Source organism: Tachysurus vachellii, chromosome 10, assembly GCF_030014155.1.
Source record: "Tachysurus vachellii isolate PV-2020 chromosome 10, HZAU_Pvac_v1, whole genome shotgun sequence".
NCBI classification, from domain to species: Eukaryota; Metazoa; Chordata; class Actinopteri; order Siluriformes; family Bagridae; genus Tachysurus; species Tachysurus vachellii.
This window is the reverse complement of record NC_083469.1, coordinates 25,481,439-25,509,380: the sequence shown is the minus strand read 5'-3', so window position 1 is coordinate 25,509,380 and position 27,942 is coordinate 25,481,439. Positions and strand designations below refer to the sequence as shown.

Here is a 27,942-nt window from a genome sequence, read left to right as displayed (position 1 = left end):
CCTGAAAAATGACTTTGATTTTCCTCTGTGTGGTGGGGAACGCCATCGCGTCCATGTCGAATGTTCCTTTGCTCCTTAATGAACGCCAACCACCAAGTGGCTTCTGTGGAGATGCCGAACTCAAAGCGTGCGTCGCTGGCATAGACTGATTTTCTGACATTGGACTCCTGCAGCAAGAAACTGGCTGTTTGGTTGGTTTATTTCCTGATTATTGTTATGTTGAAATTTCCTCCCCTAGGTGTTCGTTTGGATTACCGCTCGTGCGAGTCTCTGGAGGAGATTCTGAAATCTGTCCGCTTTAATCTGATCAACCTGCAGGGGGCGGATCTCGAGGAAAATGTAAGTTTACTCTGTTGATGTTTGGTATGTTATCATAAACCATAAAGGTGTTGATCAAGAATTCTTGATTCTGATTGGTCAGAAGGTGTTATAGTAGCACGAGTGGTAACAAATTAAGGGCGCGTATGGAGATGTACGGAGATTTGCACATTTTTAGATGGATCTAGAAGAGCCTTAGATTAATTGCTGAGGTATATGAGAAATATCTCAGGCATTATCCTTCTTTCCGTAGGGAGCCTCGTCACTCATGGATATGATTTCGTACTATGAATCAGCCACACATCTGGATGTCTCCTGTAACAAGAGTATGGGAGTCTCGGGATGGCAGGCCCTCTCACGTTTACTCAAACAGGTACGCAAATGACACATCTGGATTTCAGATGATATCGAATACCGTGCTGGTCATTCAGCATCTGTTCTGTGGCCAGAAAAGTGGACAAAACAAAAGTTCCCAGCTGCTACGTTCTGTGTTGTTCTGTGTCCCTTCAGCACAGCGTCTGATAGCTTTCGTGAGCTTTTCTGGCCACAACATTCAGAACCATGTCAGAAGATAGGGCTGGAACCCATATTCTTTTAAAAGCCATATTTACCAATAATGGTGCCAATACTTTTGGTGCTGAAAGCTTTTCCCACCACAAATTTGAAGCAAACAATCGAGACTTGTTTATATAATGTTAGGACGATGTTGAGGAAACAACACAGAAAGCTACATTCACTAGCTGTCCTGCTAAGCCTTATGACTTCATAAAATCTACTGAACATCACAGTAAAGTGTCATTGCTTTGAGCTCAACAATTACAATTTGATTCCAAGGTCTGACAATTATTCAGATTTAGTTTGCAAAATAAAATCACTTTCAGTTAGCGAGCTACGGCTGGCTAACTAGCCCTGTGGGCCATCCTGTGGGCTGACCTAGCTAACAATTTACGAGGAACAAAATCGTAGGTGTTACGCTAAAGTTGTTTACTAGTTGTTGTTGTTTACTTTATGTGATTTAAACCTGTCCCAAAATGCAAGCTCATTTACTCGCTCGGTGTTAGCTTAATGTCTTAGCAATTTTAAGCTAATTAGGAAGGCACGAGGATGTTGGAACGTTTCCAAACTGCATATTCATAGATACGAATTTTGTTCATGACACGGGATGTAAAGATGTTCGGATTCGAACAGTATTAATTTATAGTTATTATTTTATAGTTATAAAATACTTATAATTCATTCATTCTTTCATTTTCTACCGCTTATCCGAACTACCTCTGGTCACGAGGAGCCTGTGCCTATCTCAGGCGTCATCAGGCATCAAGGCAGGATACACCCTGGACGGAGTGCCAACCCATCGCAGGGCACACACACACTCTCATTCACTCACACAATCACACGCTACGGACATTTTTCCAGAGATGCCAATCAACCTACCATGCATGTCTTTGGACCGGGGGAGGAAACCGGAGTACCCGGAGGAAACCCCCGAGGCACGGGGAGAACATGCAAACTCCACACACACAAGGTGGAGGCGGGAATCGAACCCCCAACCCTGGAGGTGTGAGGCAAACGTGCTAACCACTAAGCCACCATGCCAACCAAAATACTTATAATATTATAATATTAATTAATACAAATATTATAATATAATAATAGTATTAATTAATTAAATAGCATTTATTTATTTATTTATTTATTTATTTATCTATTATTAAGTATTAAGTATTATTAAGTGAAGAAAATGATAAGTATTATTATAAGTATATATATAAGTATAAATATATAAGTATTATTAATTGAAGAAAATGATGTACACTTCCAGAGCTCCAGTTTGGGAACAGCAGTACTGGGAATGTCTGATTTCCCACAAGGCCCTGGTCTTTTTTTTCCCCCTCATGTAACATTGCAGACCTCCTCTACTTAATCTATTTTTAATATATAAATATTTAACACAGTTTTAATGAAAAATATGACGTGTAATTTTGTCTTTGCATTGATTTATAAGTCAGAAGGCAGCGAGCCACTTTTCAACGCCTTTTCTGCTCTCTCGCCTTCGATCCTCTGATCTGATTTGTATTCCGAGCGCAGGGGAAGTAATGAATTATCATGCATCAGAGACGAAAATATTCGCACGGCGGGATATTGCTGTGTTCACACTTTGATTTTAATGGCTATCATTACACTTCACTTTAGTTCACGGCGATATTATGTTCAATTAGCGGCGTCTCTAGATGAAAGACAGGCGAGTTACGCCCTCGTGGTTCTCGTGGACGTCGACGGTCAAACCAAAGGCGTGCTCTTAGGCGGTATTATAGGAGATCAATCACGTATCCGTCGACAACAAAAGAAAGGGATGGGGTGGAGGGAGGGGAATCTGGACACTTTTGAAGATGCGGACTAGGGGATGGAGAATAACGATGGCCGTAGGATCTGCGGCGTCCTCCTGTCATGGGATGTTTGACGCTTCGGATGAAAAGGGGAAAAGAAACCGACACCTTGCCCCAGCAAAGGCAGATGACTGAGGTTTCTTTCTCTCTCTCTCTCTGTTGTTTTCACTTTTTCTACCTCTTTAGAGCAAAACCTTGTGGAGGTTGGATGCCTGTAACATTCCCATCCAGGATTATCCTGCACAGGCCTTGTCGAGAGCTCTCCTTAGCAGCAGACTAACAGAACTGCACCTTGAAAACACCCGACTGAGTGGAAGGCCACTCTTCACACTCGGTATACTTGTGCTACACACACTCGCTCACACACTCACTCACACACTCACACACCTTGTGAAAAGTCTCCATGAACTGTTTTATCCATGGAACGTCTGAGAAACAAGCTAGTTTCTGTTAGCTTGCTACTATAACCCTGAGTAAAAACTCACACTGACTCTACTTTATAACCCAGAGTTAAAACTCACACTGACTCTACTTTATAACCCCGAGTAAAAACGCACACACTGACTCTACTTTATAATCCTGAGTAAAAACTCACACTGACTCTACTTTATAACTCTGGTTAAAAAGCTGTGCTGCCTCTACTTTATAACCCAGAGTAAAAACTCACACTGACTCTACTTTATAACTCTGGTTAAAAACGCTGTGCTGCCTCTACTTTATAACACAGAGTTAAAACTCACACTGACTGTACTTTATAGCCCAGAGTAAAAACTCACACTGACTCTACTTTATAACCCAGAGTAAAAACTCACACTGACTCTACTTTATAGCCCAGAGTTAAAACTCACACTGACTCTACTTTATAACCCAGAGTTAAAACTCACACTGACTCTACTTTATAACCCAGAGTAAAAACTCACACTGACTCTACTTTATAACCCAGAGTAAAAACTCACACTGACTCTACTTTATAACCCAGAGTAAAAACTCACACTGACTCTACTTTATAACCCAGAGTAAAAACTTACACTGACTCTACTTTATAACCCAGAGTAAAAACTCACACTGACTCTACTTTATAACCCAGAGTAAAAACTTACACTGACTCTACTTTATAACCCAGAGTAAAAACTTACACTGACTCTACTTTATAACTCCGGTTAAAAACGCTGTGCTGCCTCTACTTTATAGCCCAGAGTTCAAACTCACACTGACTCTACTTTATAACTCCGGTTAAAAACGCTGTGCTGCCTCTACTTTATAGCCCAGAGTTAAAACTCACACTGACTCTACTTTATAACCCAGAGTTAAAACTCACACTGACTCTACTTTATAACCCAGAGTAAAAACTCACACTGACTCTACTTTATAACCCAGAGTAAAAACTCACACTGACTCTACTTTATAACCCAGAGTAAAAACTTACACTGACTCTACTTTATAACTCCGGTTAAAAACGCTGTGCTTCATAACCCCACTTTTAAACGAAGCCTGTAAATGGCACGATATTTAAAAGCAGGGTTTGGAACGTACTGTATATTACACACAATTAGAACTATTACATATTATGGGTGAGGTTTTTAACATTATTTACATTCATTCATAATTTCTCATGAATATTGCATTGAAATTTAAATACATTATTTTCCTAAACATAGGGTTAAATGAAATTGAATCATAAGTGTTAAAATAATGGCCTCTGACTCTCTATTGTGTATTCCTGCCCCTGCTGGCTAGGTAATAGGTCTGGAATTAGGTGTGTGTGTGTGTGTGTGTGTGTGAGAGAGAGTGTGTTTGTGTGTTGTATGTACACGGCCCTGGCCAGCATGAACAGATGAAGAAGAACAGCGAGAGGAGTGGCAGATTTTGGCCCTGTGACCCTAACAGTCAGACTCGGCCAGGATTAGATGTCCTAATCTTCTGCCTGTCAGTTTACACGCTGTTGCACCGATCCGTGCGAGAGCCTCTGCGGCCAGCTCGCCGTGAGCGGCCACTGTAACAGTAATACTAGCTCCTTTAAGAATGTAATACTTGGCTGTGGCTAACGGAAGCGTTGTTAGGTGCGAGAAGGCATGGCTAGTTATCCAGTCTGAAATTTCTCCTTTATTTACACGTCCTCCGTGCCGTTCTGCTTTTATTTAAAACACAGCAATGAGAGAGACTCAGATTCAGACCCTGACTACTGAGTGCTCTGGAGACACATCATCACAACCCACTGTGGATATTTTATAGATTTTTTTCTTTTCAGTCACATGACCAAGATTTTTTGTATTATTAACCTCAACAGACAAAAAAACAGTAGGAGGTGAGAGTAAGCGTTAACATTATTGGTAAATTGTTGTATAAAAAATATAAAACACTTTTTTTTAATTTCTCGAGGGAACCGGGGGGACGCTAACTTTCAAGCAGGCGAATATTAAGTCCTGGGAATGGTGATGTTCTGGTGTTCAGATGAACGTGAGAAAAGTAAGTTTTTTTTAAAGACGTTCAGAAGAAGACGATGAGAATCTGAAGCAGTCCAGTTCTATTAACTTGTCACTTTCCCATTAACACTTTCTTAAGCTTTTATCGCATGTACACTTGTCAAGCCCTTGTCCCTTTGGCTTAATGTCCACATCGAGCCGAGTTGCATCTGTTTGATCGCAGTAATGTCTCAGCGGAGAAGAGCGAGAGCTGCTCTGGACATGCTCCATTAGCGAGAGCAGTGTGAGAGGACCTTAAATGAGCGGGAGGACTTGAGCGGCACATCCTGCTTCGTTTCTCTAAGCAAAGCCTGGATCTGTTTGATATTTTGGTGCGATGCCGGTGCCCCCTGTGCTTCTCGCTACAATGCCCAGCTGCTGATCATCGCCATCGATTGGGCGCGTCCCTGATTAAGGGACTTGCTAGCTCGCACGGTGGAGTCTGTCCGATCAATCCAACGATCCCACTATTCACTTCCTGCTGTGTGTGATGGCCATGTTGGCATTCGGCATGCGACCAAAAGGGTCTGATCGGATCTGGCGCATTGATCCGAACAGCAGGACTGTGTGAGGCTGCGGACAAAAAGCCCCATAAAAAAAAAAAAAAAAAAAAAAAAAACTGTCCCCTTCTGTAAGGACACAAAATGAAGTTTTATTCTGAATGTCCACCTGTTTTGTTTTTTTTCCAGAATCTGTATTAATTTTTTTCCTACCTACTCACATCCTAATAATTAAAGCTCCTCCTTTTAGCATTATTTGACAGGAGAATGTCCTAGCGGCTACCCGACTACACGTGTTAAAATGATTTCCCCTTTTGTTCTTTGGAGTTTGCTCTCTAAAGAAGAACATCGCTCTGCAGGAACTCTACCTGTGTGACAACGAGCTGAACAGCTTCAACGACTCCATGCAGTTAGGAGAGCTTCTCAAACACAACCGCACTCTCCGAACCCTCAACCTGAGCAATAACGCCATATCAGACTCAGGTAAAGCCGTTTCCTTGTTCCAGTCTGCTCTGACATGCCCGATTCTGTTACACGGAGATCCCCGAAACATTTTCCTTTCTCGTGCTGCAGGTCTGGAGGAGCTCTGTGATGGGCTGAGAGTTCAGAAGTCTGGTTTAAGAACATTAGTGCTGCATAACAACCAGATTACTCACCGCGGCATGACTCATCTAGGAAGTGTTCTGGTGAGTTGAACTGCGAGTTCATTAAGAACGCTTTTATGCAGCAACGTTTGCCAATTAGTCTGATGAAGTGCGTAATATGTTAATACATTATGCCCCAATTTTCCAGACAAATGCAAAGACTAAAAAAAAAGAAAAAAAGAAAAGAAATGAAATGAAAGGAAATCACAGTGTAAACCCAGCTCTTTTAAATACTAGAAAATAACAACTGTGGGTTTGATTTACTAGGGATAGACCAGACAGATGGACCACTTTATAAAGCAGTGAAATTAGAAAATTATAGAAAATTGCTAAGTTATTGTAATTGCTGACATTTAGGAATTATTCATTCATTCATTCATTCATTCATTTTCTACCACTTATCCGAACTACCTCGGGTCACGGGGAGCCTGTGCCTATCTCAGGCTTCATCGGGCATCAAGGCAGGATACACCCTGGACGGAGTGCCAACCCATCACAAGGCACACACACACTCTCATTCACTCACACAATCACACACTACGGACAATTTTCCAGAGATGCCAATCAACCTACCATGCATGTCTTTGGACCGGGGGAGGAAACCGGAGTACCCGGAGGAAACCCCCGAGGCACGGGGAGAACATGCAAACTCCACACACACAAGGCGGAGGTGGGAATCGAACCCCCAACCCTGGAGGTGTGAGGCGAACGTGCTAACCACTAAGCCACCATGTCCCCCCATTTAGGAATTAGAAAATTGGAAAACTATATAAACTGGGAATTGGGAAAATGGAAAACTATAGAGATTAGGATTAGGAAAATGGAAAACTATACAAATTGGGAATTGGGGAAATGGGAAACTATGCAGATTGGGAAATTACAGAAACTGGGAATTTTGGAAATCGGAAAATTAAACAAAATGGGAAATTGGTACGTTCTAGAATTTGAGAACTGGGAAATTGTTAAAATACCTATACTTTATTTATTTGTTTGTTTGTGTTCACTTATTTTGTTCCTTCCTTCCTTTTGTTCTAAATTCGATAAAACAAGCCTCCTTGTCATGCTTATTATGCCATAACATGGATGATCCAACAATCATTTGCTTCGGCTGATATTTGTTTCAACACTGTGACCAGTAAAGATTGTTCCTCGAGCTGCACCATGTCTGCGCATAATTAGTTTAGTCTTCTGCACGGTTGTTGTCAGCAACTTTAATAGGTTCGGCTTCGTCACGAATCTTTTCTTTCTAAATAGAGAAAGTTCTTAAACGTCTTCGTGACAGCTCCTGTATTCTTTTGGCACCGATAGAGTTTGACAGGACGGCAAAAAAAGAACCGGGGAACAAAAAAGAAAGCGTCTATCTTTTCCTCGCTGGATGGCTTATGTGTAATCCTTAATAATATCTATTCCCCTTTAGTGGCTCTGATTGTCAGAATAAACTGTACCTTTTTGTCATTTGAATGGCGATCCGAATCAAAAGGGTACAAATTAAAGGGCCGCTTTTGTCTCCTCTCGGCCGCTGGCGTGTTCGCCGCGAATCCATCCAGGCCAAAAATAAAGCTGGTTCGTTCCATTTCGCCTGCACTAAATAAGAACAGTTTGATTAAATAATAGATATGTGTTTAGTGGGCTTTTCCATGTGCTGTGTCATTAAGAAGGATAAGTAGACATCCATGCGACCATAATGAATATAATTAGTGCAATGGCTGGTCGTGTCGAATATGACACAGGAAGGGCTGTTATTAACCTCTCTCTTTCTTTTTTTTTTTTTTTTGCTTTTCTTTATTCCGGGGCTCCTTTAAAAGAAGGCGAGAGCACAAGCGATAAATGGGTTAGTCGGTCAGACGATGGAGCCTGGATCCTGTCATAGACGTTAATTAAATCATGTTCTTCGGCCGTGACGTTTACGGAATCCCGTTATGTACGGGGGAAATGTCCTCGATGACGTCGGACGTGTTTTATACCACGGCTTTAATCAAACACGGACAAAAATAGACATGATGATACAGGGCGCTAATTAGGGTGTTGTGGTCACTCGGCTAGTTTTTTCGCAGTTAAGAGCAAATCCAACAAATATTTGTGATGTGTTTAGGGAGTTTAGTGCTAATTTGTCGGATGCTGTTGTATCCCCATTATTCCCATTATTCCCTACACCACATCTGTTAACTATTATACATTTTTAAGATTACTGGTTAACTAAATTACGCCGTTATAAACAAAACGTTTTATCTAATCGACTACATTTGGGTCAATTAAAGAAAACGGTGTAAATCCGCTAAATGTAATTTTGTTCTGCTTTAATGTGACTTTAATGGCTTTAATTCGTCTCCTAGCCTTTGTTGAGAACGCTGGAAACGTTAGACCTAAGCTCTAACGATATAGAGGACAAAGGGCTGCACGCTCTGAAGGAGGCGCTCATCTGTAACCGTTCTATCTTACGACTCAACCTGGCTTCGGTGCGGATAACATGTGAAGGTACAAATCGTCCACTTTCCTACTTCCTGTTATCGTGAACGCCTCAGGTTTTAATTTCAGTTCTCGCTGTTTGCCATTCGGTGCTCGTTTCAGGTGCCGTGGTGTTGGCCGAGTTCCTGGCGGAGTCTCGGTTCCTCCAGACTCTGGATGTGAGGTGGAATCACGTCCTCACTGGAGGCCTGATGGCTTTCGCTCTGGCTCTGAAGCTCAACTGCACTCTGGTTCATTTAGACCTGGATCAAAACCCCAAAGAGGAGAAGGTGAGGAAAAATGTCACGTTATTTTTATTATGTTATTCTCATACATAGTATAAGGTGTAGCCACAAGGTAATAAACCGAAGACTCGAGTTAATACACAAACGAAGTGCTCGTGAAATATTATGCTGTGATCAGAAGACACTTGAGCCCGTTGCCTTAATATATTAGAACATCATATTTAATACATTGACTTCAGTTAAATATTTAGTAGGAAAAATTCTGTTCTCATGCTTTGTCCTGCACATGGCAGCTTGACCAACTCCACCGATGAACGTGCTAAAAAAAAAAAAAAAAACTCCATTTAAAACAATAGCAAGAAATTCAAACATTAATATTACTTGAATGAAAAAGATCTGAAGTCTTTACTCGTAGCTCGTTCAAGGTCAACAGGAAGTTGGTCTGTTCAGACTGTCTCTTGCTGTCTGGTTAGTTTCCGCTAAATGTCGACGTGATAGGACTAGCTAGAAGTAGCTATGTAGAACTAGCTAGTAGCTTGTGTTTTTAGCTTTAAACTAGCTAGATGTAGCTAAGTATAACTAGCTAGTAGCTTGTGTTTTTGGCTATAAACTAGCTAGATGTAGCTAAGTATAACTAGCTAGTAACTTGTGTTTTTGGCTTTAAACTAGCTAGAAGTAGCTAAGTATAACTAGCTAGTAGCTTGTGTACAGCAGCCAATAGGTTAAATCTAGCCGCGATGCTAAAGACTGATAACAATAACACGATAATTCTAATGTTGACAATCTGTTGAGTTTAAAACGTTTTGCAGCTTGTTTCTTCAAAACCTTGCGATTATTTGCACTTGTTTCAGGATGAGAAAGTTTAAAGCCCAAAACTTACAGCTTCGATATTCACAGTAGAACAGTAACGTGAAATCCTCCTGCCAACCCCACCCTCCCTTTCCTTTCTCCACCTAGCCTCTGTTTAAAAAAAAAAAACACACGAAGCGCCGGCTTTAATGCACACCCCAGCTCGATTAGGGGAAAAAATAATTAAGCTCAGTTGCCATCTGTTTGTCATGATTTTATCTCCTCTAACTTATTTGCATATTAAAGCATTAATTAAATTCTCCAAGGAAAGTAACGCTCACTTTAAAACACACTCCAAAGCCTTCCCTCTCGTCTGGAAACGGAACGGTTTTATTTTTGATTTTCTGATGTGTTTTTTTTTTTTTTTTTGCTGAGTTCCTTCCCTGTCAATCAGTTGTGCTTTATAATATTTCATAAAGATGGAGCATCTGTCATTTAGAAAGGTGCCTCGTTTAAACGCTGTTGAAACACAACGGTATATTATGATCGTTTTTAAAATGATGGATTACAGAAGAAGTTTGGTGAGAAAGAAAAAAAATTATATATATATATATATATATATATATATATATATATATATATATATTTAGAGAGAGAGGTATTTTTCTTTTTTATAAACATTACTCTTGTTGATTTTAGTAATATTTGTCACTTTAGGTCTGATATCATAACTGTATTGTTTATTATTTGATATTTGAGTCATATTGATGTGCCGTATTTGATAAAAAAATTTGTTCTGTTTTTCCAAGATGGCCGCCCAATATAGCTAACCAAATTATGTAGTAAATCGCATAGCCACGTTTCCTGGTTACCGTAGTTTTGTCGTAGCAACGTAACTACTTACGTCACAATAAAAACAAAACTCCTAGATACGTTCTAGCAAGTGAAGGAAGAACTCAATGCTTTTGTTTGTTCAAGATCAATTCGATTTGTTTCTATTTTCAGTTTATGAAAATAGAGTCAACTGGAATTAAAATAGAACAGGAAGAGAATAAAAAAGACGGAACAAAATAGAATAAACAAAACGGAATTTAAAAGTAAAATTAAATAAACAAGGAACAAGAATGATAAGAAGGTGATATGGCAATAAATATTGTGAGATTATATTTAATTATATGACTGATCGCATATAATTAATAATAATGAACTGCGTAAACGTTCCTTGTGACTTGTATTAAAAACCGGAAATGAATGTTGACCAAAATAGAAACTGTTCTCAAAAGGAATTTTTTTGTGATAGGTATCATATTAGCTACATTAGCATGTTAGCTCTAGAGCAGAAATAGTGGAAGGACAGACAACATGACTGAAGAAGAAGAAGAAGAAGAAGAAGAAGACTGTGTAATTCCACTACAATATTTTTTTCTAAGCTATTTTGAGTAGGCATGTTTTACTTGTGTGTGTGTGTGTGTATGCACTGCTGGGATTTGTCTAGGTCAGGGCACAACACAGCAGAACAAGTGACACTTGTATGAAGTAAATCTTATCATGAGAAATCAGCGGGCGATCAGATCGAGCGTTTCAGACATTCAGTCTTGCGGAATTCCCTCTGGCCTGAGAAAAGTGAATTTATTTCTTTTTTCATCTTTCAAATGGAATGTGTATGAGATAAAAACGTGTGTGTGTGTGTATGCGAATGTGTGTGTGACGCAATTTGGGATGCGCATGTTTAAAAAGAGAGGAAGGTGGCGCGGAGAGGAAACAAACAAACAAACAAAAAAAACTCGGTCCTCTGGTCTTTGTTTACGGCGTCTGATTTGGCATGCGTGTCGACGCTCGGCTTCATTTGATCGTCGGCCCCTTGTTGGCGTGAATTATTAATTATTTACCCGTCTAAAATATTCATAGAGGGAGTTTTATGAAATGCAGGATTCCAAGGACAAGCTATGAGTGGCTGTAGCAAGGTAGTTGATTCTGGTTTTCTTGTTTGTGTTGACATGATCGTCAGGATCGTCTTCGGGCTCCGGGTATGTCCTGTGAGAGTTTAGGGAGTGTGTGTGTGTGTATGAGAGTGTGTGTGTGTGTGTGTTTGTGTGTGAGAGACTGGAGCTTTAGTATAGAGGTGGGCAGTGAGAACCTGATGTGGGTTCCGAGCTCTTAAAGACGTATCGTAATTGCTGCTGTTAGCGTGAGAAGAGTCTTTAAGAGCACATGGAGAGGAAGCTGGCTTTGAGGAAGATGATGGGAGGATGAGAGGATGAGAGGATGAGACGAGGTGTTTGGAGCTCGGAGATGCTCAGGGACGTCAGGGTGGGGTGGAGGGGTGAGTGTCAGGATGGTCATGGTGTCTGAATCTCTGATGGAGGGAGGTGAGTGAGCATACTAAAAGTGTGTGTGTGAGAGAGAGAGAGAGAGAGAGAGAGAGAGAGAGAGAGAGAGAGACCCCACATACCTCCAGGGCCAATCAATTGACTCTAAAATTATTGCAACCCTTCTATCTATTCTTCCTTAAAATGCACTGTGCTGTGTAGCTTTATTTCGAGCACAAAATAACAGCATGCTTTTTAAATCCTTCTTCACTTAAAACACACGCTCATGTCAAAAGTATTGGCACCCCAGAACACCCTGTAACATCTGGATAGAATTCAATCCGTTTGTATGTGGATTTCTTGAGCATTCTATCTTCTTTGTGTCATCCCCCAAAAAGCTTTAACCACTTCTTCTCCTTCTCCTGACTTTATTTTGCATCTTGTTCTTATTCCTGTGTCGTTATACTGAAGGATCAACCTGTTCGCAACTCGTAATCTCTTGGCAGAGGCAAGCGTGGTTCGGGTCTGCTCAAATTCGGGCCTGTAAAATTTTTTCTCTCCTGTTTTAATGGCATGGCGATGGTATTTAGCTTTTATTTAAATTTGATTTATTTAAAATAATAAAATAATAGTGCCACATAATACCACATCAGAAAAAAAGAAAGAAACTGTAGATTTATTTTATACCGTGATTTTCTTCTATTCTATTATAGGGAGCCAATATTTATGGAATAGATTACGCACGTTACACTCGCTCTCTCTCTCTCTTTCTCTCTCACACACACGCACACACACACACACACAAACACACACACTTACGCAGAGCACACTTAAGCATATTAAACATACACAAACACACTCAATTTAATACACACTTATACGCATGCGCACAAATACATAGCGCACAAAAAAACAACATAAAAATACGCGCAACTGCACGACAGATTTCAGCAACGTTAGCACTGATCACATTAGTTTCGTTCAATGCAAGTAAAATGCAGCTCGATCGTTCAATCGTTCAATACAGCTAATGCAAATCAAAGGAAGACAGTTTTTTTTTTAAACGATGGTGTGATTACAAATGAGGTTCTAAGTGAGTAGAAAGCGAGTAGAGTAGAAAGTAATATAATATACTGCTGGCACACTGTAAACAAATTCTTCGATCATGAGGTGAGGTCTAAGGTCTTAAAATTTCTAACCTTGTGAGGAATTTCTATTCAACGTTACTACGACGACCATCCAAAATCAACCAATGGGAGACTGGAACGCAAAAGTCTCAGGAGGCTACAAATAAGGAAACAGGTATGATGAAAACAGGGTAATGACAAGATCAGGGTAAGGAACTGATTTCTGGGGGATTTAGGGCACAAGGTGAGGGAGGAGTCTGGGACAGGAACTAACCCATGACAGGGAGAAATCACTGGACTAGGGGAGGAAATCGAAGAACCCTGAGGAAACCCTTAAAGCACAGGGAGAACATGCAAACTCTACGAACTCAGGGCGGAGACGGAAATCGAACCCTCAACCCCAGATGTGCAAGGCCCTGAGACACCAAACCCTCCAGAATGTATTCATTTTTCTTTAAGAGTATCTAACGGCGTGATGAGTCGCAGTCTTATAAGACGTCAGCTCATTCTACTTTAAAGAAGCTATACGCATTTCTACCGTCTTTCCTCGTGCACCTTCATCGCCTCCTAATTCACCCGATGCTTTGTTCGGTGTCGTATTTCTCTCGAAGTTTTTGTCTGCAAATCTCTGTCGACGCAGACAGAAACGTCCGCGCGATCGAGTCGTCTGCGAGATGAAAAGCAATAGAACGATTTATGTGACTGAAAAGGATATATAACTGATGCAGTTTGATGTCTGTGGAACGTTTAAGGTTAAAAATCCGACAAATCTTTTTGCTCTGAAATTGTCCTACAAACTTTAGAAGAAATCTCTCTCTCTCTCTCTCTCTCTCTCTCTCTCTAACTCTCTGTGTCTCTTTTTCTCTTTGCACCCTCGATCCAAACAGTCTTGCTCAGTTCCTGGTTTATTTTCAGGGGCAAAACAGGCATATTTGCCAGCTGTGTAATTTACTGTGGCGCTCATTTGCATATTAAAGCATTAATTAGCCCCTCAGAGTGCGCGAGTGTGTATAGTGTAATCATTGGCCGTGTAGTGTTTGGGTCGGGTGTTTGCGCCGTCGGGAGCGTGTGGGGGTCTCTGGGTGCTCGTGTTGACCATGCGGTGCATGCTTGTCGGCTTTGTTTCTCTCTCTTCCTCTCTCTCTCTTTCCCCCCTGCTGTAGAGGGGGATGAGGCGAGGTTGCGCTGCTCGGTTTTTCAGCTTTTTCGGGGCTCTTTGATGTGTCACACTCGATCTGTCTCCCTGTCATTTTAATCGCTCTACTTTACCCCCATCGGTGCAGTCAGAGGTGTGACCTACAGTTTCGCAGGAAGGAGGTTGCTTTTTCTTCTTCTTCTTCTTGATTTGATGGTGATGGAAAGAGGCTAGGAAGCATATGGAAAAGAAAGTCAGAAAGACAAACCGCATGTGAACGACAGGCCGTATCCTTCAAAGTGTGTGTCGGAGATCTGAACCAATAAGATGACAGGAATTATAATAAACCGCTTAAGATATAGATCATTGATAATGGAAATAATTCTCATTTAAAAATCATTAAGAATGTATTTACAGTCCTTTAAAGTTTTGTCTAAGCAGATGGTTAAATGCGTATCATCTCACATAAGAGAAAAGGAGTATTTTTACTTCAGCACTTCCTGAAATACTCTCACGGCTCATCTTTTGATATGACGGAGAGTCATCTTCCTCTCCGTCTCCTCAGCCCGTCGGATGAGTCGGTCCATCAGAGTTTTTGCATTTCCCTTTGGGCATGTCCTCCAACTCTACGCTCAAGCGCCTCGAGTCACCAGTCAGCCGCACTGAGGCTCATCTGAATATCATGAAGCCCTCAAGTCACTGCTTTTTTATCGGGGGCTTCATCCAGCGAGAACCTTCCTTTCCCTTTCAAATATCCGCGCTTGCAGAAGCACCTCATCCCCCCTTTTTGAATATGGATGCTTTATTAAGTGCGTGCGAGTGACGCGATGCCCATCTCGGCATCTGAGTGAGGGAGGATCTCATCTTTGAGAGGAACTTTGAGAGCTTCTTGCTTGAGCATTAATTATGTCGAGAACTTATAGACTTATCTCGCGTGTTTGAGAAAGAAGGCATCGGACGGCGTCGGCTTTCTTTCCAAAGTGACTGATAAATGATCTAAAAATCTTCTATGATTTTGATGGATGATGACGAGGACGATGATGAAGATCAGGATCAGTGGTTATTATCGACGATTATGTTAATTATTATGTTATATGATCATTAAATTCCTCCTAGTCAACTTAAGTCTTTTTTATAAATCTAGGGAAAAGAGTCCGATTTGAATAATTTACTGTTACTATAGAAACGAGAAGGTATGTATTGATTCATACATTCGCAGCATCACTACTTTCAGAGCTGCTGTTAGAAAATAGAAAATGATTCAGATTGGATTCGTTCCGTCAGTTCAACAGCACTGTGGTAAAATGTGACATTAAGTGACAGAGAAACATCAGGATGAATAACTGAAAAATATATCAATGTTAATTGCATCCATAAAATCTCTTCGCTATCTTTACTTTTTTATTTTTTAATGCACAGATGAAAAGCAACGATCAACATGTTCACGAAGCTCCGAGGCTTGCGTTTTGTTGTGTCTGAATTTAGAGAGTTTCACAACAATACCATGTGTTGTGTACGTTTAACACGTCTGCGTGAAATTGTTTTGTCTGTTAGCAAAAACACCCTGACTGAAGTGTAACCCCGCACCCTGCTCACCGTGTCTCCAGCTAACTTCTTATTTTTTCTATCTAACTTCTTTTCGATCATGACAATAGAACAGATCAATCATAGAGAGAGAGAGAGAGAGAGAGAGAGAGAGAGAGAGAAGTTAAATCGAGATCATTTCTTTCTCTCCCGTTGCCGTTTCTCACGTGAGCATCCGGTGTCGCTAGCAAGCTCGCTGGGTTCACAGTCCTAAACAATGGCTGAGAAGAACAGAGCTGCTATGAATTAACACCATCACCTTTCAGTTGACACATTTTCGGTGTGACTTTGAAAAGATTTTTTTTTTCCCTCCGTTGCACTCTCTCGCTTTCGCCCTCTGTTTCTCATCGCTGGCATGGATCTCAGGAGTCCTGTATTTGTTCCGCTGTCCCAACTGACTGAATTGGCAGACCATTGGTGTATTAGCGTGACCACAGAGGGTATCTGTAGAGGGGATTGGCTGGGGTAGGTAGTAGGGCACTGCTTGTCCCCGTCCCTGTCACACCGGCCCAGGCTGCCTGGGCACCATGGAGGGGAGATAATTGGATTTGTTGTCACCTCCAGCGGCTGCCAGGAGCGGGCGTCTGCTCTGCTTAGCGATGAAGACATCAGCGTGACAGGGACCCTGTGAGAGGATCAGCTGGCATGGCGGGCACCACTAATAAAGTGCCAAGGTTGTCACGTCCAGGCGGGCAGAAGCAGGCCAGCTGTTCAAGCGCCCGTGTCCCAACGCCAGGCCAGAGGGGAGCTGGATTGGGCATCCATCATTAGTTGGCTCGCCAGAACTCTCGGTTCAGATTGAGCGAGGAGGCATGGGTTTGACCTCTGGCCCTCTTACTCGTGAGCCGAGCTGGGCACTGTGGCAGCACTGGCTGGCGCTGGAGGCCAACACTACGGCTCTGTGCCATTCAGTCCTCGTGGATGGCACCTGTTTGGCGTTGGGCTGAGATGATGACGGGCTAGCAGGTGAGACGCCCCGGTGGTAATCAGTCCCTCGCTGTCCATCGCTCCATCATCGCTTCACCACGTGCCATGTCCTACAGAGTGCAGCACTTTCTCTTTCTTACGCTATACACACCGTTCCTTTTATTCTGGAGTGTGAAAGAAAGATAAAGGAATAGTTTCATGAAAAAATTTACACGATTTGACCGATTGACCGGGACATTATAACTAAATAAATAACTTATTTGGTAAAAATAAAAAACTGAGCTACATTTCCTACATTAGCGTACAAAACCTGCTAATGTTGATTTTTGTGTTTGCCATTTGCCCTATAGCATAATCAGGGATACCGTTACTCTTTCCCCTGTCGATCAGAGCGTGGTTAGGCAAACGTAGGAATCCCGGCTAGGAGATCATCAAATTAGTTCACTGAGAGAAAACTGGGGTAAAAATCACCTGAAAAAGTAATTTTAAAGATTTACTTAAATGTACGTCATGTTTATAAAAAAAAGCAACATGAGAAAATTTTGAAAGAAAAGGTCTTGTGTGTCTTGTGGAAGGATAAACACATTAGCTGTGTTTTAAGATTTAAGTAAATTGTGCAGATGATTACGTTCCCAGGTTTGATCTACCGCATATGAAAAAGGAAGAAGCCTTGGCGGATGCTTCGTCGCACGTATGCCTGCTTGGCCTCGATTTAACAGACTAGTACGAGTGTCCGTAATTGGGGAAAACATGTTTGTCGGGCCTCGACGTCTCAGTTTCCCCAGGGATCAATTAGAGAAACCCTCGTTCAGCACGCTCTATTCAAATGAATACCTGAAGAGTTCCTTAACTCGGTGTCTTTTTACAGGATAAACACTCGCAATAAAGACCTCATCAGCACGAGTGTGGATACATCCAAGCAAAATATTGCGCTTTGCTTAGCTGTAAAATTTGTCACGGCTTTGAACTGAGAAGGGAAAGAGTTTAAATTCTGCCAAAAGGACGAGGATTTTAAATACCAACGTTATACCAGGCTCTGGGGTCCTCTTGTAGGGTTTTATTTGCATGGTTAAGTTGGACTAAATGTCTAGAACCTGATTATGTTCTCATTTATGTAAATCCAGCCAAGTGCATATTAACCGAGTTCGTTCACCAGGACTTATAGAAGTGACTTGAACATATTTTGTGGCTATTAAGGATAGAATATGTGCTTATTTACTGAACAGAGCACGGACCGCCGACCAAACCGCTGGTTTATTAGTTACTTTATTCCTTGAGGTTTGTATTACAAGCTTATTGGATTTACGATTCCTGATAATTGTTTTATATTCTCTCTAATTCTAGACATGGTTTATGTGAGGAATAAAGCGCAATGTGGCAAATAATCAACGATCTGGTGGTGTGATTAATTTTTCAGTAACAAGAAGTCCTGAAGTGTCCTGAAGTCCTGAACTACGACAATCACAATTTATTATTATAATTTTTTTTTTTTTTTTGGAATGGGATCGATACGTCATCGTTTTCCCCCTTTATAGTTCCATCAACACAAAGCCTCGGCATGTGTGTCACGTTATCGACAAACCAGGAAGTGCAAACTTCTCATTTGTACTAGAGACCCCTTAAGTACGTGTCGGTTTACATTTGCAAAACGTAACCGTATCGAGTTTTACACGTGTTTTATCATGTATTAGACTGAGCGCATAAATATAAAGACTCTGATTTGCTCTCAAAGTTCACAGAGAGAGAGAGAGAGAGAGAGAGAGAGAGAGAGATGGATGTGAAATTCAGGTGTCACATCAAGCCCTAAATCACACCCTGTCACAACAGACTACACACTGCTATATTTAACATTATGACAACACTTTATTAGTTTCTTGAGTAAATGGCTGTTTTTTGAGGGTTTTTTTACACCAAAAGTTGCAAAACTTGTTAAAAATGTAGAGCTTGTATTTATTCCTAATTCACTTCCAGAGTTTAGTCTCGATTGTTTTGTTTGAAATTTTTCATCATATAAATGATGACAGGAAGTTTGTTTTATTCCCTGAACGATTTGGTTGTTGTCGCTTTCCATCATTTCATTTAAATACTGTATACAGAACGTACGTAATCGTTGTCTTTCTTCTCTCTGTCTGTCTGTTTTCCTCTCTACCTGTCTGTCTCTTTCTCTCTCTCTCTCTGTCTGTCACTCTGTTTTCCTCTCTATCTGTCTCGCCCTGCCTATGTTTCTGCTTTTCTGTCTGTCTCTCTTCTCTCTGTCTGTCTGACTGTCTCTTTGCCTGGCATTCTGTCTATCTGCCCCACTCTCCATGTCTGTCTGTTTTCCTCCTTCTCTGTCTGTCTATTTTTTTTCCTTCCTCCCTGTCAGTCTGTCTATCTGATTTCCTCCTCCCTGTCTGTTTGTCTGTCTGTCTGTCTGTTTTCCTCCCTCCCTGTCTGTCGTTCTGTCTGTCTGTCTGTCTTCCTCCCTTCCTGTCTGTCAGTCTGTCTGTTTTCCTCCCTCCATGTCGGTCTGTCTGTCTGTCTGTCTGTTTTCCTCCCTCCCTCCCTCCCTGTCGGTCTGTCTGTCTGTCTGCCTGTCTGTCTGTTTTCCTCCCTCTCTGTCTGTCTGTCAGTCTGTTTTCCTCCCTCCCTGTCTGTCTATCTGTTTTCCTCCCTCTCTGTCTGTCTGTCTGTCTGTCTGTCTGTCTATCTGTCTGTCTGTTTTCCTCCCTCCCTGTCTGTCTGTCTATCTGTTTTCCTCCCTATCTGTCTGTCTGTCTATCTGTCTGTTGTCCTCCCTCCCTCCCTCCCTCCCTCCCTCCCTCCCTGTCTGTCTGTCTATCTGTCTGTTTCCCCCCTCCCTGTCTGTCTGTCTGTCTATCTGTCTGTCTGTTTTCCTCCCTCCCTCCCTCCCTGTCGGTCTGTCTGTCTGTCTGCCTGTCTGTCTGTTTTCCTCCCTCTCTGTCTGTCTGTCAGTCTGTTTTCCTCCCTCCCTGTCTGTCTATCTGTTTTCCTCCCTCTCTGTCTGTCTGTCTGTCTGTCTGTCTGTCTGTCTGTCTGTCTATCTGTCTGTCTGTTTTCCTCCCTCCCTGTCTGTCTGTCTATCTGTTTTCCTCCCTCCCTGTCTATCTGTCTGTTGTCCTCCCTCCCTCCCTGTCTGTCTGTCTATCTGTCTGTTTCCCCCCTCCCTGTCTGTCTGTCTGTCTATCTGTCTGTCTGTTTTCCTCCCTGTCTGTCTGTCTGTCTGTCTATCTGTCTGTTGACCTCCCTCCCTGTCTGTCTGTCTGTCTATCTGTCTGTTTTCCTCCCTCCCTGTCTGTCTATCTGTCTGTTTCCCCCTCTCCCTGTCTGTCTATCTGTCTGTCTGTTTTCCTCCCTCCCTCCCTCCCTGTCTGTCTGTCTGTCTGTCTATCTGTCTGTCTGTTTTCCTCCCTCCCTCCCTCCCTCCCTCCCTCCCTGTCTATCTGTTGTCCTCCCTCCCTCCCGCCCTCCCTGTCTATCTGTCTGTCTGTTTTCCTCCCTCCCTCCATTCCTGTCTGTCTGTCTGTCTGTCTGTCTGTTGTCCTCCCTCCCTCCCTGTTTGTCTGTCTGTCTATCTGTCTGTCTGTTTTCCTCCCTCCCTCCCTCCCTCCCTCCCTGTCTGTCTGTCCTCAGGTGATTTGGGTGGCTCCTCTGGTGGCTGGAGTAGCTGCTCTGCTGTATGACGTAATCAAGCAGGAGAATTTCAGAGCTCTTTTTTTAAACTCTCGACTGAAATCAAAGATTCCTTCGGTTCTCCTCAGTCAGAGATCCTCTCTCAGTATTGCTCATGTTCTAACTGAAAGCTCCTCACGGTTACTCGTCCACCTGCGTTACCTCTGCGTATATCTGCATACATCCAGCTTACAGATGGTGCTTTAGCGTCACTGACTCCTAATCTTCACGGCGTGCATTAAAATGAGTCGTTAAAATCAGCAGCGCTCTTCCTTCTCTTCCTCTCCTTCCTTCTTCACACTGCACCGATGCTCATCGCTTCCCAAATCTTTTCTCTTTCCCTCTTTTTTGCTGCAAAATATAAATGATTTCAGATTCATATTTCCCTTATAATCCAGCGCTGCGTTTTCTTTTTAAGAATCAATCGAGATCACGAGTTTATTTTAAGGCGCACGTTTTAAAAGGCTGTCGTTTCTATAGCAACGGCTTATTCATATTCACAGGCAGAAGATATATGAATCCTAAATCCTAATAATAATAATAATAATAATAATAATAATAATAATAATAATAATCATAATAATAATAATGAGATTTGTTTATATTTAGAACCTTTTTATGGAAGTTTTCAATACCAGAGTTTATGCTTTAAAAAAATAATAATAAATAAATAAAATAAAAAATAAGAAAATGAAAAAATTAATTAATTAATTAATTAATTACATTTAAAAAAGGTTATTTTTTTCTCTCAATAAAATAAAATGACTTCATCATAACACAATATTTCTGGTACAAGAAGCAGAACAGAATAATAATCATCTACATTAACAGCTTCTTCACATCGATTGTTTTCCTATATCAGCGCGTCCCAAGCTTTTACTTCCTTTCTAAGCTCTACGTGTGGCTCCGTAGTTCCCGTTCTGTCCAACAGTCATGTTCCGCTTGCTCCGTGAAACAATTACAGCCATCTTCTCCTCCAGCTAATATCTCCCCACCTGAGATTCGTTAAATGTCTGAGACTCATGTCGGAGCTCGTGTAACGCGAGGCACGGGGCCGAACAAACAATTGGGTTTTTCTGCAGCACGAGAAGCCGTCAGGTCACGACTACACCGCAAAATCGTCAAATCTGTCTGCCCTCGTGCTCAGGGAACAAAACCCTCTCGGTTCTGCCGTGATATTTCAATACGAATCTGTGGAGATCAATTAAAGCAGCACTCGAGTCCGCCCCAGAGGTCACGGTGGGGTCGTTTTCCAGCACTCGTCCCTGATAATCGCTGCAAATCACGGCTCTCTTAAGCGCCGGGGCTCACCTTAATTACTGGTGCTGGCGTGAAATTTCACACCGCGTGCGATGCACAGATGAAAGCAAATTGATAATAGACGAGTGAAAGAGAGACGAGGCTGGACCTCGTTAAGTGCACATCGTCGTACGCCGCGTCGAAGACGGAAAACGATTCGAGGTTCGACATCTCAGGAACGGCGCGCTTTATTTCCTAACTTTATTTTGACACGATGTCACAATGTTTGCGTGTCACGCTTTTCTACGAATGTCCTCGTTACTAACAGTTATCAGATCTTTTTTTTTCCCCGTTCCAGTCGTCTTTAACGATATGTTAATGTGCTAATTATGAGAATCGGTGATGAAACGAAACCGCTCGACTGAGTCAGATCTACCTTTGTCACGTGAACGTTTTTTTACATTTACAGCATTTGGCAGACGCCTTTATCCAGAGCGACGTACAGAAGTGCTTAAGTCTCTATCCTTGGTTTTTTATTCTTTCTCTGTTTTCTGCATCTACAGCTGCTTAGTTTATACTTTATTCTCCAATCCGATTGGTCAGAAGGTGTCGATTCGTGTCCTCGGACAATTATTCGCTAGTTTTTGTAGTAAAAGTTCCTCCATGAACCTCTGTGGTAGGATTTGGTTTGAATCCAGGAAGAATCATTTGATTGTGATTTTGTCAATTTAAGGCTAAATTTGCTAAAGAAAACATTTTTGGTCACAACGATAAAAAATAAATAAATAAATAAATAAATCTTTAAAACAGTAGCTTTTCCACCACAGGAAAGTCTTGAAGATTCATTTGCGATATTTTTTTTCTGCTAACATGACATGCTTCATAACAAGTAGTTTTGTTTGTTTGTTTGCTTGTTTGTTTGTTTGTTTGTTTGTTCGATTAATCTGCTTCTTCTTCTAAGCTGCTCTAAGGTTACGATTAAAGATTAAAGACTAAAGAGATTTGACGATCCTGAGCTCAGATCAGATGTATACTCGGTGTATACTCAGACTTCCTCGCTGTATTTGTACGCACACTTCTTTTCATTCTTAAAGACAATTAACTTAAAAGTGAACAAAAAAAAAAAACAAACAATTAAACAGATCAATCTAGAAACATTTACTATATGAAAAAGACCACACAAATTTTTCTTTTTCTCCTGAGTCGCGTCTCAGACGATTCAGGATCCGAGTCTGGGCCTCGGAGTTGTTTATATCACATACAACACTGACATCTACAGTCAGAGTAGCTTTCTGACACGTACGTGGAAGAAGACGGATGGAGGAACACGACGTGTGTATAAGAGACAGAAGGAGGAAATAAATTGCTGGTAATTACAGCTCTTTAATTTAGCGAGTAGAAAATCCTGGACGTTTTAAGTGCATTTTATTTAAGCAACATTTGATCAGTCGATTTTTTTATGTCTAATAATAATAATAATAATAATAATAATAATAATAATAATAATGATAATAATAATAATAATAATAATAATAATAATAAAGTCACAACACAATTCAACAGACCAAAAAACATTTTTTTTATACTGCAGCTTTTTTCCTTTATTATTAAATGACTGTATTGTTAATAATAAACAAAAAGTTTTATACACATTTAAAAAAAAAAATACACGTTTTTATTTTCGGACCTCGCATCTAACCGCTAACAGTTTTCTAATTTTGAATCAGATTTTTGATGAATCCATACTGATGATAATCTGAGCGTGGATAAAAACGAAAAAAAAAAAAAAAAAAAAAGCTAATAAGTAAAGAATAAATAAAATGAGACGCATGCGTAGGCCTACTTGTTACTGGCATCTGAAATGTTCGGTAATTTACATATATTAGCATATAAAGTAATTGGCACAGATGCCAAGAAAACAGTGGAAAACAGATTAATTGTCATCCACCAGCCACAGTGACACAGTTAAAAATGAGGCCTCCGTTTTAAGAAGCCAATTATCAGAAAGTTTCTGAAAGTAGCCTTTCACGTCTCACACACACTCACATCTTTTTTCTCTCTGGACGCATCCCTACACACTGATATTGATATCCACATATGCATTTTACACACCTGGAGAGTGACGCACAAACATTGAAGGGGAAAAAAAAAATCAGAAAGACAGAAAGGGCTTAAGATAACATATGGACTTTGCTTTATTATATATACATACACACACACACACACACACACACACACACTCCTGTGATAGATTCTGCTCAGGCGAGTCGCAGCTCTACTTTTAGCCTCTGTAATAATTGGATAGTGCCTCCATTTATAAGGCTGTCTGAGGGAATGCAGAGCTAACAAATGAGCTAGTTTAGTTGCCAAGACCGGAGCAGCGCAACTTAAACGACTCCTTTTTCCTTTTTTTCCTTTTCCTTCCTCTTCTTTTCACTGCTGTTGTGAAATTAAGACCTTAAATAATACCATTAATACCAAAAAAGTGCCATTTGGTACAGGAATAAATATGTACAGTACACACACACACACACACACACACACACATGTTAATCAGAGTCGTGGTGTTTGATTGGCGCGGCCTGTGAGTGTTTGTGTAAAAGCTCGTTCGGCTCTGAGACCCCTGAAACCCCCGGTGCTTTGCGTCGTCCTGCTCTCGCTGCCCCTCAACGCAAAGCCTTATTTGTACTTGTTAATGACTTTATAATTCGTGACCGGCAGGAACCTGCTTTTAACCCGATTTGTTCAGCAGCCTGGCTGACAAAGAAAAAAATAAATAAATAAAGCCTGCGAGTGGAACGATGCCAGAAGGATCTCATGGCACAGAGTCCACCTTCTTGTCCATCTGTGGCTCTGGTGCAGGATGAAGAACGTTCGCTGTAGACCTTTAGATCCCTGAGAAGATCTTGTGACAGGTTTCTGATGGCTGTACTGTAGATGTAGCGGATGATGATGTGGTGAAGCGGTCTTTTTGAGCTAGGGTGAGAGTTTAAGGAACTTTTGGAAAATTCGTAAAGCCTCGACGACGTCTCGTTCTCACTGAACACGTTTCCTCAGCTGTGTGAACATTTCGGTCAAATCATGAAGACCCTGGAATTTTGTATTTTTTATTTTTTTTTTTGTATATTTTACCTACAAGAGGGTTTGATCTGACTGAAGTCAGGGTGCATCTTACAACCTCCCCCCCAACACACACACACACCCCTTCCCCTCTGTTCATCTTTTCCTTCCATCCACCCAGCAGCCCCCGTCTGTGCGTCTTTTGCATGCATTGTCTTTGAACAATGCACTGTTTGAACAGTGCGCTCGTGAGGAAACAGGCGCGCTAGCTCACCGCCTCGCCTTTTATCACCCGCATCTCCCGGTGACGCTATTAAAGCTTATGTTTCATTAAAAAAAAAAGGAGGGGGGGGGAGAGAATCAGCCAACGGGAGACAGACGAGCGCGACTTCAAACGTGCTGCCGTGACGCCGCAGACAGCATCTCAACCGAGAGGACAGACAAAGCAGGGCCGAAAGTGTGTCTGTCTAACTGTGTGCGTGTACCTGAGAGGTGTTAAATCATTAATTAGGACGGTTCCAAACATCTTTTCGTCCTGCGCTCGTCTTCGACGCGAGCCTTTGTTAATACGGAACCTGTGACGCTCGTGACTTCCAGCTGTGATGTGTCTGTAACACAGGGGTCAGGCTGAAATATAGGTTTAAAGTGGATTACTGACAGGTTTTTAGTGAAAGTTCTGGCCTAGTTACATCCGAAAAACAAACAAACAAACAAACAAACAAACAAACAAACAAATAAATAAATAAATAATCTAGCTTAATAAAGTTCAGGGATTGCAAATCAAAATATTATTTTTAAGCTCACATTTTTAATTTTATAGATTTTTTTTTTTGCTATGGCCACCTACCAAATCTTTGAAAAATGTCACATTTTTAATAATAATTATAATAATATAAAAAAATAATAATTAAAAAAATAGTAAAAATTCTGTAAAACGAATCATTTTAAAATTCATTCATGAATTTATTTATTCATTTATTGTTTGAGGGACGAAATTATTTTGGATTATGGAGTAATCCAAAATAATCCAAAATATGGATCCATAATCCAAAATAATTTGGAAAAAAATAAATAAACGAATGAATAAATAAATTCATGAATGAATTTTAAAATGATTCATTTTCCAGAATTGTTAAAAAATTTTTAATTAATAATTTTTTTTTTTTTTTTTTTTTTTTTTGTGCGTGAGTCAATCAGAGTGTGTGTGTGCCCTGCGATGGGTTGGCACTCCGTCCAGGGTGTATCCTGCCTTCATGCCTGATGACGCCTGAGATAGGCACAGGCCCCCCGTGACCTGAGGTAGTTCGGATAAGCGGTAGAAGATGAATGAATGAATGAATGAATTTTTTTTTTTTTTTGGTGTGATTTCATGAATTTTTCGAAGATTTGGTTTGAACCTGCTCTGGTACAAAAACCCTGATGTTCTCCAGTTAGCTAGCAACTGTAATAACAATCTGTGTTAGCTTTGAGTAAATAAGCCTTTAGAGTCCAGTGTGTAATGACTGAAAGTTTCTTTACGTGCTTTCTCTAAGTTTCTGTTTGATTCGAATGTAATATGTAATTTGTAACTTTGCGTTTTAGACGTAACGCAATACGGTCCTCGCTAAAGTGGTTCGAGTCGTGCGATCGCTCAACTAGCTAATGACCGAAACTATACCAGCAGGTAACCTTTACATCTTGTTCCATAAACAGTGTGGCACCTCAGTGGCAGTGACGGGAAACGAGATGGCAGGAATGTCAACGGTTTCCTCCGACGTGTTGATAAACGATTTTAATTTGACCGTAAATTCCATGCAGGATTGATTGCTAAAGAGTTTTAGAAAGTTTCTAGACGTCGTTTCTCGGCTGCCGGAAAATTTCTTTTCGTTGTGTAGAATCTTTTCATAAAGGTTTTAAAGACTTGAACACGATGGGACTGGGGTTTCAGGGTTGATGACGAGCGTTCAGTATTGGTGATTAATTAATAAATTTATTTATTTTTGTAATCACGGGACAGTGTCATCTCTATGCAGGTGTGAAGGTCACAAACCTCCAATCCAAAAAAGTGACCTAGAAAAAGTCAGCAGTTCTGAAGGAAGGAAGTTTTGGGCCAGCGCAACTTTTGGCCCAGATGTTGATGAGTCTCCTGGAGACTGAGACGAGGCCTGAGCTTGGTGTGTGTGTGTGTGTGTGTGTGTGTGTGTGTGTGTGTACATGCGAGAAGTGGATATGCGAGCCAAGCGGAAGGGAGCGCATGGCAGAGCCGAACTCTGACTCTGGCAGCGGAGGTGTGTTTTGCAGCCGTGGATCTCCTGCTCCAGAAGGCGGTGGCTGTGCCCGCGGCGGGTTTCCTTCCCCGCGTTGGCACTGTGCGGGTGGCGCGGCGCTGCTGCTGCAGCGAGCCGATCGTGCCCTCTGTCACTCACGGGGAGCGGCCCCTGTCCAACTGTCACTTCCTGACAGTCTGATAATCAATCTCTTTATTAACTGCTCTGCTGAAAACAGGCTGGCACGGCGGGCATCGCCATGGCACCGCTCCGCCGGGGTCGGGAGGTTGGCACGGTGGGGATCGACCGCTAAAAACACACCAGTGGCTTCGAAGGCCTCGTCATCCCCGGTGATAATTTATGAGCAGGGAAGTGTGCGTGTGTCGCCTGAGCTGTCCGCCAGCCAGCTCCCCACCTACTACTACTACTACTGTATCCATGTGTGTGTGTGTGTGTGTGTGTGTGTGTGTGTGTTTCTTTTTCTTTCTTTCTTTTGTTCTTTGCCAGATTCAATATCAGTGTTTACAGCCTTGTTCTTTCACATATGAATCCCTCCTGAAGTCAAACTGATGAATAACTAAAAACCGTTACGACTGAGCCGCGTCGCGTTAAATATTCACGCTGTTCTTGTTCTTGTTCGCAGGACGAGTTTCTGATTGAAACCCAGAAGAATCTACTGGGCAGGATCTGTGATCTGTGTGTGGCGAACGCCGAGGCGGCCTCGGAGACGGACCGCCGCTCCGCTACTCTTTTAACGCAGGACAACGACGAAGACGACACCGAGGAGGAAGATAACAGTGCGGTTCCACGTGCGGCTCCACGAGTCCCTGCACGAACACTCGCAAGCGAATAA

General features: G+C 41.6%; 1 protein-coding gene across 1 annotated transcript; it reads left to right on the top strand.

The window, feature by feature from the left end:
• Window positions 1-187: 187 nt before the first annotated feature.
• On the top strand, window positions 188-27,942 carry si:dkey-288a3.2 (protein phosphatase 1 regulatory subunit 37). Its single transcript, XM_060878911.1, has 8 exons — window positions 188-339; window positions 572-691; window positions 2,892-3,039; window positions 5,995-6,150; window positions 6,241-6,353; window positions 8,645-8,786; window positions 8,880-9,046; window positions 27,733-27,942. Exons 1-8 carry the CDS (start codon window positions 217-219, stop codon window positions 27,940-27,942), a joined length of 1,179 nt encoding a protein of 392 aa, XP_060734894.1. The 5' UTR covers window positions 188-216.